This window comes from Mizuhopecten yessoensis, unplaced genomic scaffold (genome assembly GCF_002113885.1).
Source record: "Mizuhopecten yessoensis strain PY_sf001 unplaced genomic scaffold, ASM211388v2 scaffold11127, whole genome shotgun sequence".
Taxonomy (NCBI): domain Eukaryota; kingdom Metazoa; phylum Mollusca; class Bivalvia; order Pectinida; family Pectinidae; genus Mizuhopecten; species Mizuhopecten yessoensis.
Window position 1 is genome coordinate 390,296 of NW_018408893.1, and position 17,467 is coordinate 407,762.

Genomic DNA, 17,467 nt, shown 5'->3' on the forward strand with positions numbered 1-17,467 from the left:
TAAGAGAAAATCTGTAATTACAGAATAACTATACTTATGTCATGCATGAGTGGTCACAGCATATTGGATTCCAACTGTCCGTCTGGACCGATAATAAACAAACCCTACTAATGCTAAATGTTTTGAGGGATAAAGGGAATGTGTTGCGCGCATAAGGTGAAAGATAAAGGTGAAAGTGTTGAAAGTCAAACCGTTTAACCAATGAAAGCATGTAACAACATCACGAAATGCAAATAGAAATTACTGATGTTTTGTGAATATAATTTGATTTTGCAATATAATGTTAGCTGCCAGCTTTAAAATAGTGATTTTACTTTATGTTTTTATGGATTTATTTGTTTTGCCCTAAGAGTATACAGCTCCATGTATAAATTTGGTGATTGACGATAATTACATGACCTTATTATTGGTGGCATTTCACAAATGTGGCAGAAAAGCAAAAGGGTGAAATAATGTGTAAAATAGCAAATTATTTCATACAGTATATATTCCTTAATATTATGATACAGTATATAACCATTAATTGAACTTCGTTATGATCATTTTATCGTTGAAACGTTCCTGATAGTTTTTAAAATCGATCAGATCTAAAAACCATAGATGGGCGAATTGATTGTTTGTGATTTTGTTAATTGAGATTTCGTAATGATTCGTTTTATGAACGATTGATGAATTCATGTTTTCCAATTTTAAGTTCACAAAAGAATTGTATATAAAAGCCTAAAACGTCATGCGTTGCCCAGAGCTTTGTCAAGGATAGATTTGTCCTCAACATGGTTCGGCAGTGTGACCTTCAACTTGGGATTGTCATCCATAGTCCGACAAATGGTCTCCTCTGCTCGGTTATTGCCGGACCAACACCGCCTTGCCACCTAAATACAGTAAACGAAATTTCAGTAGTGCGTTATTTCTCGCTGAATGACATTGCTTGCTGGAAAATTCAATAACATGTTTAAAGTCATGCACCGATAGTAAAACTTGTCGATTTATAAACGTTGATAGCTATGATCCAATTTATATTTTAGTACAAAGCAGTATAGAAATAAGGATGTCAACGTCAACATGCATCTTACTGTTTACAAGTACATGTGTATGTAACCACTTCCATAGTGGTTTTGAATGAAATTCCTATTAATATTTCGCCCATTCTAACGAAACCACAAAAGCAAAGGACATTCTGTGACATATCATGAATAAGTTAAGTTATATTCATTTCAAAGTTTGAAAGGCGTGACGTGTATAATACAACAAAATACTTTTGAAAGTCTCCTATTTTGATCAAACACCACTTACAAAAGATAATACAGTTAATTGATTTGCATTTCGTAGCACCAATACCGCTCACTGCACATGTTGAGTAAAGCACGCATATATCGGATCATTAAAGTACGATTTTGAGTCGTATTTGCCTAGTTTATTTCATTAAACTACTGCGTAGCTGATGGACTTGTATAAAGACCGCATTTCTACCAATGCTGAGCACTTTTGTACAGTTACTCTGAGAAGATTATTTTATATAAAAGAATTACCCCGGGTAAAAGTATACAAATGTATCTAGCCATGTTTCGTCTTGGTATATATATGGTAAACTTGATAACATACATGTAGTAAGCTATCGAGACGCACCACTAAATAGAATTTTGAATTCTTATGGATGCTTTCAACGCATATGCTCGAAAATGGGCGACATGAAAAGAGATTCTTCCGAATGAGTTCTTTTTCTTTTGACTTAGCATCACGAAAATATGTTCTTCCGAATGAGTTATTTCGACCAAGCATCTTTTTATCCAAATTTTGTTTATGGTTAATATTCTAAACACAGGAATAAACGTACATCATAAATAAAATTTCGTTTGGCATTAAAATGGTTAATACATAACTATTTATGCCAGCTTTCGTTCAACGCTATCGGGGTGTTTTGTGTGGATACTTACACCGTTAGACACATCCCAAGCCAGCATACGCTTTGCTCGTTGGCCAGCATCCTAGGATATAAATGATGTTATCCGATGTATACAAATGTATCCACAGACGTTTTAATATTTAAAGTTTGATTATCATGTCGGGAGAATATTTTATATGCGTTATTCAATTACTGTAATTAAAAGTTACAATATTAGTATCATTATGAACGTGAATTTATAATTGACTAATTGATGCATTCTGACTTCGCTTATCAATTGCATCCTTAATAGTTTTGTCATGTTGTTTCCCTACCTGGGATCCGTCCAACACGAGACCAAATCCTCCATTGATCACCTCGCCCCTGTAGGAAAGTAACAACTCACATGACAATTATAAATATTAATATAAACAACCGTAATAGATATGATCCTGTACAATTGCATGTAGAACCACTGGTAAGAGTATCACCTGTGATGGACGGCATACACCGTAGCGCAAAACACAAGCAAGATCCAGATTGTATCTGTTTGTGGAATGTTACTTGTTTTATAGGCATAGTTGACAAACATCGGACACTCGATCGGGAGTCCTTGATAAAGAGACTTTCAATTAAAAACATGGCACCCGAAAGTTATGAATTGGAGTAATGCCATGTTTTGCCGAATGTTTTACCGTCAGTTGTTAACGTTGAGCGTACGGTTTCATATCGTCTATAAATATGAGTAAGAATGTTTGTCGTTAATGCGTAAATATATGTATTAGGAGTAAAATCATTGAAGTACATGTGCAAACAATGAGCAAAATTAATTATTTTCATTCCGGCCCCATGGTCAAATTTGATGTCATCTCACGGTAAAGCGAGACCATGTTCATCGTAACGTCACACCTTGACTGCCCGACTACGCGAAATGCTACGAAAGACGGGTGTTTCAGTGGGTAATTTAATGTTGCGCACACTAGTACGAAGGATAGGGGGTTTTCTACATCCAAGGGACTGCTTTATTACAATAGATAGCTATATTTTACATACACATATTTGTGTACCTTCTAATTGACTGTTTCATTACATGGAAAACTATGAAACGATATGAATGTTTATCACGATACATATACTTCAGCAATTCAGATTGAAATCGTTAAAAACAAATAATGAAGATACTCACCAACCTACACCTCCGCCATTGTGAAGAGCTACCCACGTAGCTCCTCGAAATGCATCTCCGATGGCGTTCTGCACTGCCATGTCTGCAAAAACCAAGGTAACCATCGACTCTTTTCTTGGTAATATCAATAATATACTTAGTACTATGTTGTAAGCTTTCAATGTTCACCTAGTTTTACCTACGTAACTTTAAATGCGATCTTCAAACTACGCAAAACGCCCGGACACATCAGTATTTGATTGTTGCTTTCAATCATTGTATACAATATCTTACACTATTGGAAACAATATGACTGTAATTTTGAAGGAAAAATTCGTGTGCATACAGCTCATTAAACCAGTAATTTTCATGACAACAATTATATGGCAATGTTGACATAACATACTGATTTTATATCCTTATGGGATATTTTAAACCCCATATGTTTTTAGCGGCGGTTAATGCTTTGATAACTGACTGTTAATACCTATTACCATTGGTTGTCATGTACTCGCCATGGCTGTTGGATTGTAAATAAACACACAAAATTATTAACTAAACGTTAAGACACGAACAATGTCGACACGAAATGTTAACGACAGCAACCAAAAAGAGACATCATGGACCGGAGTCAAAAACATATGGTAATGAAATGTTTATTTAATCGTATGTAGATTAATAGTAACTTCCCCTATCTTAAGGGTGTGAGAGAGAAATCTGCAACCCGAGGGGTGGTATTCTTGATTGTCTGATCCGAGGCTTTGTCGAGGGTAAGACAATCGAGAATATCATACCGAGGGTTGGAGATTTCTCTTGTCACACCAAGGTATCAAGGTAGGATATGACTGTTTTTGTCCAATCCTGTTTCACTGAAAAACCCACCGATAAGCGGTGATTCACGCAATATAAGCGTCGATAGCAAATCCAGAGTTGTCTTACATGGTCTGTTCTGCTGACGTCACGTCAATACACTGATGACGTAACTTCATACTATTGTTATAACTTAGATCGCGCCATTATACACGATGCTATCTCCCCCTAGAGGGTGACAAGCTGATATTTTCCGGTTTCAAAAGTAGACACAGCTGTGAAGGGTGGGGGAAAATGATTCTTACCTGCTGTAAATGCTGACCCGTCATATATGTTGGACGTTTCCCGGAACGGACTGTCTGTACCACTCACGTCATGGTGATCTCGACTCAACACCACTGGACCCTAATGATATATTAAGGTGATGTACTAGCTTGGACTGTAATGTTCTCCTACCACTGATACAAAAATGTACCATACCAACGACACTGTTTAGTGATGTTCTTATGAGATGCTGCAACAGGTGATTTTGATAGCACGCATATGCTGGATATTAAAATCATCCAATAGTAGATAAAATCGTTTAACTACATTTAGGTTATAGCGCTCGCTTCTGCATTGGAAGTTAGTTAAATGTACTCTCAATTAAGATCATCAATTACTGTTTAGTCGTCAACATGTTTCGATATGTCACACAGGACATGATTGAATTGTATCGATTCAATGGTGGAACGCACCTTGAGTTTCCCGTCTGCCACAGCATCGTTGAAAGCTGTTGCGATTGCAATCCTACCATTTTGGTCGGAGTACAGAATTCGCGCCTGAGATCCAACAACCTAATAATCAGAACTACATTAGATCACACTGTACCTATTCATATTCAGTAGTGTCAATGAATGATCATATCATATAATTGTATGTGGAATAGCTTTCCAGCAAAGATGGTGGAGTGAATTCAAAGTTGACGAATTCTCGAAAAACAATCACTTCGCTTTGGAAACTCAAATTGTGATTGCATGTATGCCCTACCATTTAATCAGAAGAGTGACAATCATATTAACAAGAATAAATATATGCCCGTGTTTATGAGAGAGTGGTAGATAAACTGTGGCTTTGCTTTTTGAGTGTTTTGTATTACCTATTAACTTACCAGTTTGTTTGACTTCGCCTCTCTGATCCATCTGATATTATCAGTATATTGTTGTTTGATTCCTTCTGGTACTGAAAACGGAAGTAATTTTCATAAGTATTTCTGACAAATGGCATACAATGTCAAGGAACCATTTCAAAATACCTTGAAGTCTGGCTTTCAGTTTATACCAAATACATACAAGCACTTTCTGCATCGACGTACTATATAGATTGGTACTTTTGTACGTATTTCTAGAGATTATTGTACACGATGGCTTCAATGTGTTACCTCACCTCCTTTGTTGATAATGTCCTCCAGTATTGACGCCGTTATTTCGTCAGTCTTTTCAAGGTCAGACGGGTCGCCAGATGTGCACACCCATCTGTAAGTATGATCGATATAATCACTAAACATGAACGTTTGTTTTACAGCAAAAGCCTGTAACTTGAAATGGCGTTAGCTTTTATAGATTATGTATAATTTCTATCTGAATTTTTACTATGAAAGTTGAAATCACTTGTAAGTGAAAATTGCATGTTGTATATTTTACCTGACAAGTTCTACCTCTGACACCTCAGTATTATAGATTTTCTAGATTTTTTAAAGTTGAATTGATGAATTTTCAATAGTTTCACGATTGTTTATCCAACCTATTCATAAGTAGATAACGTTGCTTATGAAAAGTTCTTTTTGCACAACCAACAAGATTTAAGAAAGATAACGTTGCTACCTGAATGGTCCAAACCCTAGGGAGAATATGTCGCCCATAATATCCTGGACGTAGGAAGGGTATCTAAACATTGTTCCATTCAGTCCCTGCTGTCGGCCTACCTCAGCACCTGCAATGATTACGACGAGGACATGTTCTTAAGAAACAAATCAACAAGTGTTCCCGACAATAAATTCATTCCCTACGTCCATTTCTCTACTGTAATGCAACCTATTTTGACAGTCACTTTCGACACTAACCTGGATTTCAAAACCGTATCGTTCACCTTTAATTCGTGAGGGGAACTGAAGGGTAAATGTAAGATAAAACATTTGATATTTGTGTAGTTTATTATGTTAAGCATTACGAATGGGTAGTCTTAAGACACATATTTTATTATCATTATTTTATATAATGTAAAAGTAGTTCATAAATGTGTAGTGGCAACCGACGTACCGGCCCTGTCCGCTTCTAGTAAGAAAGCATTTCCATAATCCCAGAAGAACATTCCTCTGTCGGCAAGTTTGTTAATGGCGGCAATTTGTCTCCGTAGGCTAAATGCAGAAAGTAAAACAAAGTAAGGACTAACTTCACCATATCACTGTCTCGTCCATGAATTTGGAAATACAGTAAAAGGAAAAAGATGTGTAGTTAACACTTTGTAACATTACCAAACAATGTTGGCAACAACAGACAATTTAGTTTTAAATATATAGATAGCTAATAATGTAATTGTGCAAGAATTATTGTAGCTAATCTAGCAACATCAACACAATAAGATCAAACAGTGCCTCACGATATAATAAAAAAGGATAGATGGAAGCTGTGTCAACAGTGTTCCTATATAAAACTTGAAAAAAAGGATAAATATCCCAACTGTTGCAATATGTTTATGATCTATTTCGTCGCTTTATTTTCTCAAAAGCAAAAGGACACTTCCGAAAAAAAACCGAATTCTTTGAACGGCTTGGCGTTATCATGAAGTGGTGTAAATCGGTTCTATTCCGTACGGCAGCACACGTATATCAACCTAAATATATTATCCATATACATAGTATTTAAAGTTACAATAAGAAACGCATATTTGCTACGAAAATATAGTATCCATGATCACGATAAGTGTGAACAACAGAGTTGTAAAACACAACCTTTCCTGGACAAGATTTTTGAATCGTATGGGGTCTTCGTGCATAGTCGTCAGTGCTTCCTCGTATGAAATCTGGAATATTGTTAAAAAAAACATAATGGTTGACTATGATATAATAGGGAAAGTCGTTAATGGGATTTCTAAATAGGTTGGCGTACAAGATTCTGAAGACAGCTAAAGTAATCTAAAACGTGGCGGCGCGATCACTTATGAAACGATGACGGAAAAGCCGCCAGTCAAACGAGAGAAGCACATGCTAGTACCATAACAAAACTATCTATAACATAATTTGGACAAGTTAGTTTTTACTTTCGCTCTACAATGTACAAACCTTAGTTGGCCATACAGTGAAGTGGAAGACGTTTAGCAAGGTAAAGTTCTGATATAAACCCAAGTATTATTGTGTAGTCAAGCCTTGTTACTTTTCCCTCCTTTGTTAGCAGTTAAATTGGCTCAATTTGGAACTCTCTGCAAATGCACTTTACGATAGCAAATAAGAATTTTGTCCTGGATAGAATAGAACGGTTTAACAATACTTGAGTAATTAAAATATCAAGAGGAAAAATATGTACTGATGCAGATGTTCTCTTTGCAGTACACACATAGGAAACATTATACCTAGATATTTAGCTTAGATCGACAGCCGATCAATACAAGATATATATATATATTTAAAAAACAAAAACACGACAGCTGTATATATACTTGCATGAGGATCGACATTTGAATCAATAGAAACATTTGAACCAGTTATATCTGAACTCCACTTGTACCAGCTAGTAAGATCGTAGATGGATGTGTGGTATGAATTTGGATCAATATTATATTTCAACGTTTGTTTAAGACCGTACCTGTACAGGGTAGTATCCGCCGAGGAATGGGTTGTGACAGGAAGTCTGATCTGATCCCAGGTCCACTAACAGATCTCCTGTGCTCTCATACTCATACACAAATCTCTCCCTGGTAATTCACAAACAACATGCATATTATTAACATAAATATAAGCGATTTTGCTGTTTTTATGCTCTTGGTAGCGATTTTAGTTCGATACAGTGCTTAAATAAATTCATGTCATGTCACTTTGCTTCAATCGGAACTAGCGAGCTTAATTCTGTATCATTTCCTACAGACAGACGTGAAATAACGTTTATCTAATAACGACAGCAAGAGTAAATAATTGAACTGTTTATTACTGTCAAACATATTTATGCGGCCACTTTCTTTAAGAAAACACCTGTGTTAAGAGACCGCTTTTAATGATTGTAGTGTCTTTATTGTGAACTGCGCCTGCAGTGAGGAACCACTTGTGTTGAGAGACCAGGTTTCGGATGTATTGAGCATAATGGTCTCTTATTTCTGATTTGGCAGTGTAAGTCTACATTTTTGTCTATTGTATGCAGTATACGATATGAACGGAGTTGTGCTATTTTATATTAAAAGAGTTATAAAGTATCACTTTTCAATTACCAAATATCAACGATGTTCCCATGATACCCCAGGCTCAGTGTTGTCTTCTGCCTCCGAGCCTGTCGGATAATAGCCATACATTCGTCCATGTTGTCAGTTACTTGCATCAACCACCCTTGTTTGTGTCGCTTTTCCAATGCCTCCCTGCTTACCTGTGGCGGAATCACTTATTCTAAATATTAGTTGGCATTTAAATGTTGCTAAATATTGTACAATATTTTCTTTCAAGTATAAATATTTCTGGTTCGTCACTAGCAGGCTAGTGATGTTGATATGAAATAATCAATATTAATTTATAGTTTCCGTTGGTTTGCCTGCAAAAAAATGCTTTCACTTGTGAAAAGATACCCCTTTCTACAAAATGTGGATGTGGATGTGTCCACAACTATCATCTGTCTATAACGACCACCTGTCTATATTGCTGTCAATTGTCTATCGCTACCAACTGTATATATCAACCACCCCTCTATACCTACAAATACACCATCTATCTATAACGACCACCTGTCTACAGTTTATACAGTTTAGATATGACTGAAGATAGTGTATGTTTGGAAACTGATATCTAAAACATTCTATTCTTATGGTAAATTTATATTAACCATTTAAAGGAACAAATACGCAAACCGCAAACGTTAATCGTTGTGCGAGTACAGAGTGATTATTTGTGCTATACTTATCTGTCATCAATATTGTACCTCTATACAAATCAAGTCAATATTGTTCAATTACATAGATATATTTTTAAAGCATATAGTATAGTTATAATATGTCATATGTTAATAAACTGACCCAAATGACCATTTCGAGTATGTGTTGCTAGAGTGACAAAAGATGTGATAGAGCAGAATTTCGTCCTGAAGTCATATTTGATGCGTTCATTTAGTAGTTACTTTAAAGAAAATTAAATAACATAAGTTATCATTATAGACACTAAAGCGCTGAATTAGTAGTGACACCGTGTTACCTCTGCCACAACCCCGATACAGCCACAAATGGCGGCAGCCTTTGGTTGGGCACCACTCATTCCTCCCAGTCCGGATGTCACAAAAACCTGAAACGTGAACAGTCAGTTTCTGAACTTTCTCATAGAAAGGGAAAATATCTACATGAACGGCATCAACGAGTGTAGTGTCTCAAAACGTCACCTATCTGCCAATGCACATCTTGTACATCTAGAAAGACAACCAAATGTGTGAAGAACATATCCTGTACTATATAAATAATATTTATCTTCTAAGACAGGTTGTATATATTTATATATTTTTTATCAAAAACGAAGGAAAATGCATAACCTGGTTAGTCTGTGTGAATTGTTTTTGTTTGATAATCAGGAAAGGTTATGCTTTACTATCCTTGCTCATTAAATGCCCCTTTCATGATTAACAATTCGGGTTTAATTTTGACAGGTGACATATATTTCAAATGTATTTCTGAATCTTCCAAGTGATCAACGGGCATGTGAACATTAAAAGCAGATTCATTTTACTTGATTACAATTTGTACAACAGGAACATTTTTATTTTGTAAGGTTAAGTAGTGCTCAGGATAACACTGTGGATTCAGTCTGTTATTACCTTCCCTGCCATATCTGTAACGCCAAGGTGTTTCCTAGCAGCGTTTAGGATAGTAAGCTACAAACATGAAAACGAGATTTTTTTAACAAACATCATAATAATAATTGGTTAAGGATGTACTCTTCTGAGGTTTCAATCACGTTCAAGTCTAGTTTTGATCTGGTGTAAAAGCTTTTTGTAATATTTAACAAATTATGATCAAGTTTATTAGCAAACACGCATCTGAAAAATATGTCAAAAAACTAGATGTCTGTTGCTTGTAGAACTTTTTTTTACAAGAATTTAGAAAAAATACCAATTCGGCGGCCATTTTGAAAATGAGTATTAATGTGTATTTCTTGGGCTTCAAAAAAGGCAAAAAAATCACCTTTTTTGACACTAGATTGATCACTTAAGTTGTCATTGTGTCGTCATTTTTAATTATAGCAGGTTCAATTTTGCTGTACAACTTTATAATGTTTAAAATGATAAAAATAATATGCAACAAACTGGAAAATTATACATTATTGATATTTTTTTTTACATATTTAGTGTAACTGAAGCACTTTTGATTTTTGGTCCCGAAAAAGGTAAAAATAACACAAATGATAATGGGACAAAAAAAGAAGCACACCGACCCCCCATTTTATGGATATTTTAGAAAGAGAAACACATTTTCGTTTAGTTCATTTAATATTAAAAAAGTTTAATGCCAGAACTTTTTATATCAAGCGTTTAATCTGCAAAAAATGGTAAAAAAATGAGTATTTTTTCATTAAAAAATAGGGGGTAGGGGTAACTAAAATCGGCTTTCTGAGTTAAAAGAATAAGATTAAGAAATTTTACTTCCATAATTTAAAAGAAATTAATATTTTTATCAATTCTACAAACATTCATACACATCTGATCACACACTTGAAAGAAATTGTATGAATTTGTTCCGCAAATGGTCAAAACCCAAAAATTCACCTAAAATCACATGTTGTGTTGAATTGGTATCTTTGACCGATCATAGCACAAAAACGAACACACCGACATATCGGTTTTTTTGCATTTTCTACTATGCCATTAACTCCTTTTTCCAAAAATTGCCTATAAGAAAAAAAGTTTAATACAGGAAATGTTTGACTTCTCAGAGGTGTACATCTTTAATGATGATATAAAAGCTAGTGACTGGAAAATGTACTTGCGCTGCGTAAATAATAACCAATTACATAATTGTAGGTTGTTGCGTCGTTTTACTTGTTAAACAAGCAAATTAAAATAATCAGAGGGAAGTGACGAAACCTGTTGATATGTATAAATAATTACAAAATTATTTTCTTTTTCAGAAGCGCGGAATATACTTTAGAAAATAATAAGATTTATGTAGTTCTAATATACCAACATATGTCAAATTAAAACATCCGAAATTCTCTTAAATCTTCAGATACTAAGCGAAATCCCATATTTTCATATGGCCATGGCAAACATAAAATAGATCATGTACGTATAAGAATGGGACTAAGTGCTCTTAACAAACACAGATTTTCATACAATCTAACACCCAATAAGTACTGTGATAACTGTTTAAATTTGATTGAGGACGAAAAGCATTTCTTTCGTAACTGTTCAAAATACCAGAATGTCAGACATACCCTTTTACAAACTGTATCTAGAATTATATCACCAAACGTAAATCAAGACACTGTGCTTAATTTAATACCTGATCAGCTCTGTACATTACTTATTAAAGGCTCAAATTATCTTGACCAACAGACCAATACCCAATATTTTCATTCTGTCTTTAATTATATCTAGGGAAGTAATAGATTCAAGTAGACTCTCTGTCTGTCTCTTCCCCTTCCCCCTCTCTCCCTCGCTCGCTCTGTCTGTCTTTCCCTCTCCTCCTCTCTCTGTCTCTCTCTCCCTCTCTCTGTCTGTCTCTGTCTTTCTTCCTTCTTATTGTTCTCCGTGTCATTGTCTGTTTGTGTGTGTTGGTGTGTTGTGTGTGTGTGTGTGTGTGTATGTGTCATGAAGTGGTGCCAATGACCAGTGTAAATGTTCATGTATTTCCTGTATTTTGTACTGTATGTTAATAATGTAAATGTTGTACCGTTCACTTGTTTGTTAAATGTGAGGAAAGCGACTAGTAGCCCTTGGGCTGTTCGTAATCCTCGTTAAAAAAATAAAGAATTATATTATACCAATATATGCAGCACTGCAGCAGAATCATAGTTCGATAAAATTACATTTTCAAAAAGGATAATATATGATATTCACGTTAAATAAGCTGACATAACAATAAATATCAATATTGTTTTATAAGTTTGAAAACGGAGAAAAGAAATAAGTTAAAGGGTTTTTTTCTGCATTAATCGTCGGCTGATTGAAATGGAATGTTTCATATCAAATGGCCGTAATTGGAGACTGTAATGTTTGGTCTAGTTAAGTACAAAACAGCATATAACTAACCGTATATATATACGACTTTCAGTGGTAACCAAGGTTACGTACCGTGGTACCATGGACGATACCCTGTGGTCCAATATAACAGTAGCTTCCGGCAGTCATCTGACCATACCTAATACAAATAATACGCAGCGAAATGAAACAAAAGAATTATTGTGGAACGTGAAGTTAATAATTCAATAGGATTGTTTAAACATTAGGTTTACAACTTCTTTCTAACAGTCATTTGTTTGTATAAATTCGTAACAAAAACACGGTATATTTGTTTGGTGTTTAGGGAACCAGTTGCACAGTCGAATATGTATATTTGTATTTGCCTATACAGTTGCTATGTCTAAACATTGTTTATTTGTTTTAGCCTATATAATTTCCATGTCTTAACCTTGAAGCTCTCTTTATACTTGCCCTGTTTTAACCTGGACTTTTTCTACATTTTATCCATGTTTAAAGGTGGATTTTTCTTAATCCTTGCAATGTCTAAAACCACTATTTTCCTTCTTTCCTTCCTTGTCTAAACCTTGACTTTCTATATTGACTAACTATGACTCAATCTAAAAAAAAAACATGTCGGCAAACGTAACAACTCAAAGAGTCTCATCTCCCGTCGAAACTAATTGTCTTGCGATTTTGTAAGGTAGAGGTAAAGAACATTGCGTATGTAGGTACAGTATTTACATTGTTTGCTACAGTAATATACACGAACGTTTGAAACAGATTCATTATTTATATATTGTTGTGATTGAAAATCGCTACATTCTCTCTTTTTATGTTATGTGTATACATGAATTTAGGAGGTACCTTCATTTTGTGGTAACTATTTAAACTTTCTTTACACGGAAATTACCAGGACAAAACAAGGTGTTTTACTAAAAAGATATTACATTTTATGAATCTTAATTGAATTATAAGGCATGCCTCATTGCATTTACAGCATTAAGAAATCCAGCATCACTTACATTGTGACCCCCAATGCAAACATCTTCTCGTAGTCATCCCTTGACGAGTAATTTGGTATGACCTGTATTTGTCCAATTAGAATATATCTTGTATGACATGTATTTCCATTGATATTAGATGATTATATGGCCCTTTATGTACCATCATTTGAATAATTTGAATACTTTATTCACTGATTTATACATTTATTATAATACGATAATATATTTGGAAGACCCCTTAACACTTTGTTTATATTTTCCTATTACAGAAGTTTATTACGAAGTGGTTTCGATTCTGTTAATTGGCATTGATAATTGGCATTGCCAATTTTTATAGAGACCATACCATGCCGTTCGTGATGACCAGTCGCGGAGCTGACGTACTGCTGGGGAAGAGGCCCAGAGGGTGTCCGGAATTCATTACTAGGGTCTGATCGTCAGTCATTTCCGATAAGTATTTCATCAGCACCCAAAACTAAGACACAGGAAAAATATTGATTTTAAACCATCACGTGTATGTTTTCAATAATATGTATTTAGAAACAATCTTTCTTCGAAAATGCATACAAAGGTTAAACTGACTTTTTACATAGCATTTCATTAGAATGTAAGATTGTTTTATATTTGAGGGTGTGTGTAATATGAGGATGGGTGTATGCAAGATGTTTTGTCAGGGTGGAAAAGTATAAATATGTTTTTTTTTTAAGGGTGGAAAAGTATAAAGTGTGTTTTTGTCAGGGTGGAAAATTATAAAGATGTTTTGTCCGCATGGAAAATTATAAAGGTATTTTGTCAGGCCGGAAAAGTATAAAGATGCTTTGTCATTTGTTATTTCGTCTATTGATGATTGTAAGATACAATTAATATAAAAACCTGAGGATCGCCTGTGATTTCAGTGTTTGTTTGTTTGTTTGTTTGTTTGCGTTTACGGCCCATCGACAACTGTGGCCGTGGTATTTTGTTTTGATTTTTTTTAAACAAACATGTGAGTAGCGAAATTAAAATAAGATAAAAATGAATATGTTTAAAAGCATTCGCATGCTATTTGTAAATGATGAAAATAAAAAATGGGTTAAAATAACAAGAGATATAATGAATAGATTATATGGAATATGGCACTCGAAAGCAATTATCACGAATGTGTTTAAAATCGGAACTTTCTATTAAAAGATGTTCCACTGTAAATGGAGTGTCACATGCGTGGCATGTGGTTGAATCTTCTCGTTTTAAAAAGTACAAATGAGTAGGAATCCAGTGTTGGAATACACATGAAAAAGATCATATATTGCAATAAACAGTATTTTAACCTGTCGGAGAAAGGACTACATTTGACCATTGATTTATATTTATGTCAATCGTTCTTAAAAAAACAGTATCATATATATTGTGATATATTTATTTTTAACTTTCTTTCTCTTCCAGACATGCGCTATTTATAATAAATATAAAGCTGATGCATTGTATATAACCAGTATATAACCATTAGCATAACATTCATAGATATATAGCGACGTCATATATACCTGTGCCCAGTTTGAGAGCACCTGTCCATTCCCACCATACGTCACTAACTCCTGTGGGAACTGAGCCACTCGGGGGTCAAGGTTGTTAAGAATCATATGTATTATAGCTGCCGCATGTCGATTTCTGGCAGGTATTTCCCCAATAGGATAAGCCCTGTATGTAAAAATTGAAACTATTACTTGCTCAAACGAGAAGAATGTATTTCTAATGAAACAAAATAGCACATTGGTAAAGTAATGTAATGTTGTTAAAAATTCGTGCTTGCCAGACATTATTGAAAGGTAGAATAAAGAAAATCAGTATACTAAAATTTCTCACACCGGAACAAATTAGTTACTGACCATAAAAAGATATCAATAACAAATCAAAACATGCTGTACCCATTACAATACAATGTATAAGGAATGTCCGTCACATTACGCCATGTAACAGTTTACAAGTCTTTAATTAACCATGTTAGACGAAGATATTAAAAAAGCTGGTATATTGTACATGTATGTACGACCAGGTGATACTTCCGCAACGAAGTTTAAAGCAACTCTAGTAGAAAACATTGGTTACGTAACACATGGTTCAACATGGCACATTCGTCCAGACATCCCTCGTGCGTCTAGCATGCTCAAGAGTAGCAAATGAGAACTGTCACATATAAATCCAATAGAAAGCAGTCTGGAAATTTATACCGATTTATTGCAAATTTACATGACACATATCGCTGATATTCTTAAATAAATATGATCGTTTTTGTTTAAATATATACACGGTCTACTCTGAAAAAATATGTTTTATCGCAAATAATGAACAAAAAATATGAGAATGTAAGTTATAGAATTACCTTATCTGCATCTGAGGCAGGAATCGATACATGTATATATGACCATAACTCTGTAGTTCCTCGGCGAACTCTGGGGCCAACGTCTCGTGAAGGTTAGACGGGAAATACCGCAAGGCGTTCTCCAAAGCCAGCTATAAATAGAAATAGAAGAATTGGTTTAAATAGATGTAAAAGAAAAATTGAAACAAAACTATAAAATTTGAAGTTAAACCATCTGTGTGATCTCTATAGAAGTTAATGGTGTTTTATAAGCAACACATTTTGTCGGACAGTGGATCATTCAAGGTATCTTACGAGAAAATTGGAATAATAAACACATGCGTTAGATAACATGGGAAACGAAAAGTTGTATATTTTTAAAAAGTATCTTCTAAATGAATTGAATCATTAAAGGAAAACAGTGAAGGCTAACATCCTTATGAGTACTCTTACATGTAACATTCAATAATGTCAAGCAATTCGTCGGACATTTAATGTCCATCTTTTTTTAACTGCTGTAAGAGATGATGGATTTAACAAATCAATCATTTAAGATTTTAGCTGTTAAAACAGGATAAATATTGGGTTTTTCTTGGAAGATTTTATTCCTTTGGTATCAGTGACCTTTAGAATGGTTGAAGGTCATTCATTTGAATAAACTTGATAGTCCTTCATCTCAGCAAGCATTCTTCTGGCCAAATACAAAAAATAGGCCTTTTGCTTATCATGAAAAAGTCATTAAAAGGTTTTCCTGGTAATTTAACCCTCGTTTAAATTAAAATGTTGACGCCAGACGGGCGAACGACGGACGCTGCACTACGACATAAGCTCGCTTGGCTGTTGTGTAGTCAGTTACAGCATGAGTGTGTGTTAGATTATGTGTGGGGCAGTATTGGTACATGTACAGTCTATGTATATTTTATGCCAATATAATGGTGCTTTGTGTTTAGGTTTCTGTGATATTGTTTCCACAGCAAGTTATATATATATATATATATCAGATATATCCATGTAAATGTATTCAAAAATTGCGTTAGTAAATATTATCAAAAGAAGTTTGGTAGTTAAGAGCTGTAGATGTGAGACGGATATAACGCTATACAGGTAGAATGGCGAAGTTTTTAAAGGTTACAAGACGGTTGTATACTAAGTATGTAACATTACTGGTCATAAGGCGATATTTGTACAACAGTATTCAGGTAGAAATGTGAAGTGGTTAGGGGTTATAAGACGGTCTATTTTCTTTACTTTTTTGTTTGTGTATCTATCAGATGATGAGGTTATTTGGGGCTATTATACGGTACCAGTGTATCATTATACGGGTAACAAAGTTGGGAGGTTAAAGTATTACATCAACATGCGTACTAATGAGAGTTATACATGTAAGGTGGTGAGTTGATGTTGAGGTACATGTACATCCCCACCACTAAACCTACCCTTTGTTCCGCAGGAGACAGATCGGGTGTCCGCACGGGAGCGTGGGCCACGGATTCATCCCTCGGTCGCCTCGGAGGAAGTGGGTCCAGTGGGAGACCCTCGCAAATTTCTTTCAAAGAGGACATTTTCTCTGTCTTCTCCACCGACTGTTTATTATTCCGATCTTGTGTTTATCTTGTAAGACCTTGGCATTGACTTTATCTGTGTACAGGTGCGTATTACCGGTCATGAACCATGCTGACGAAAGATAACCATAGTTGTTAGGTTTATAGTGGATTTTGTGAAGAGACAGAAGCATTGTTAGCTTGCTTAAAATATTACAAGCATTTATCACGTTAAAAGTACATGTAAAATATACAGGAAACAATAAATAGAGGTAACAATTTGAATACTACCGATGAAGAAATTATGGTTTGGTGTATTTGCCTTGTCAAG

General features: G+C 34.8%; 1 protein-coding gene across 1 annotated transcript; it reads right to left on the reverse strand.

The window, feature by feature from the left end:
- Positions 1–318: 318 nt before the first annotated feature.
- Positions 319–17,232, reverse strand: LOC110466287 (urocanate hydratase-like). The gene is made up of 21 exons (XM_021522694.1): positions 17,032–17,232; positions 15,617–15,747; positions 14,781–14,934; positions 13,604–13,732; positions 13,276–13,337; positions 12,365–12,431; positions 9,890–9,946; positions 9,280–9,366; positions 8,313–8,464; positions 7,697–7,805; positions 6,847–6,917; positions 6,155–6,252; positions 5,720–5,828; positions 5,283–5,371; positions 5,008–5,078; positions 4,595–4,693; positions 4,163–4,262; positions 3,069–3,150; positions 2,218–2,266; positions 1,935–1,985; positions 319–872 (listed from the first exon to the last, which is right to left on the reverse strand). Exons 1-21 carry the CDS (start codon positions 17,155–17,157, stop codon positions 729–731), a joined length of 2,037 nt encoding a protein of 678 aa, XP_021378369.1. The 5' UTR covers positions 17,158–17,232; the 3' UTR covers positions 319–728.
- Between the last annotated feature and the right edge of the window lie 235 nt (positions 17,233–17,467).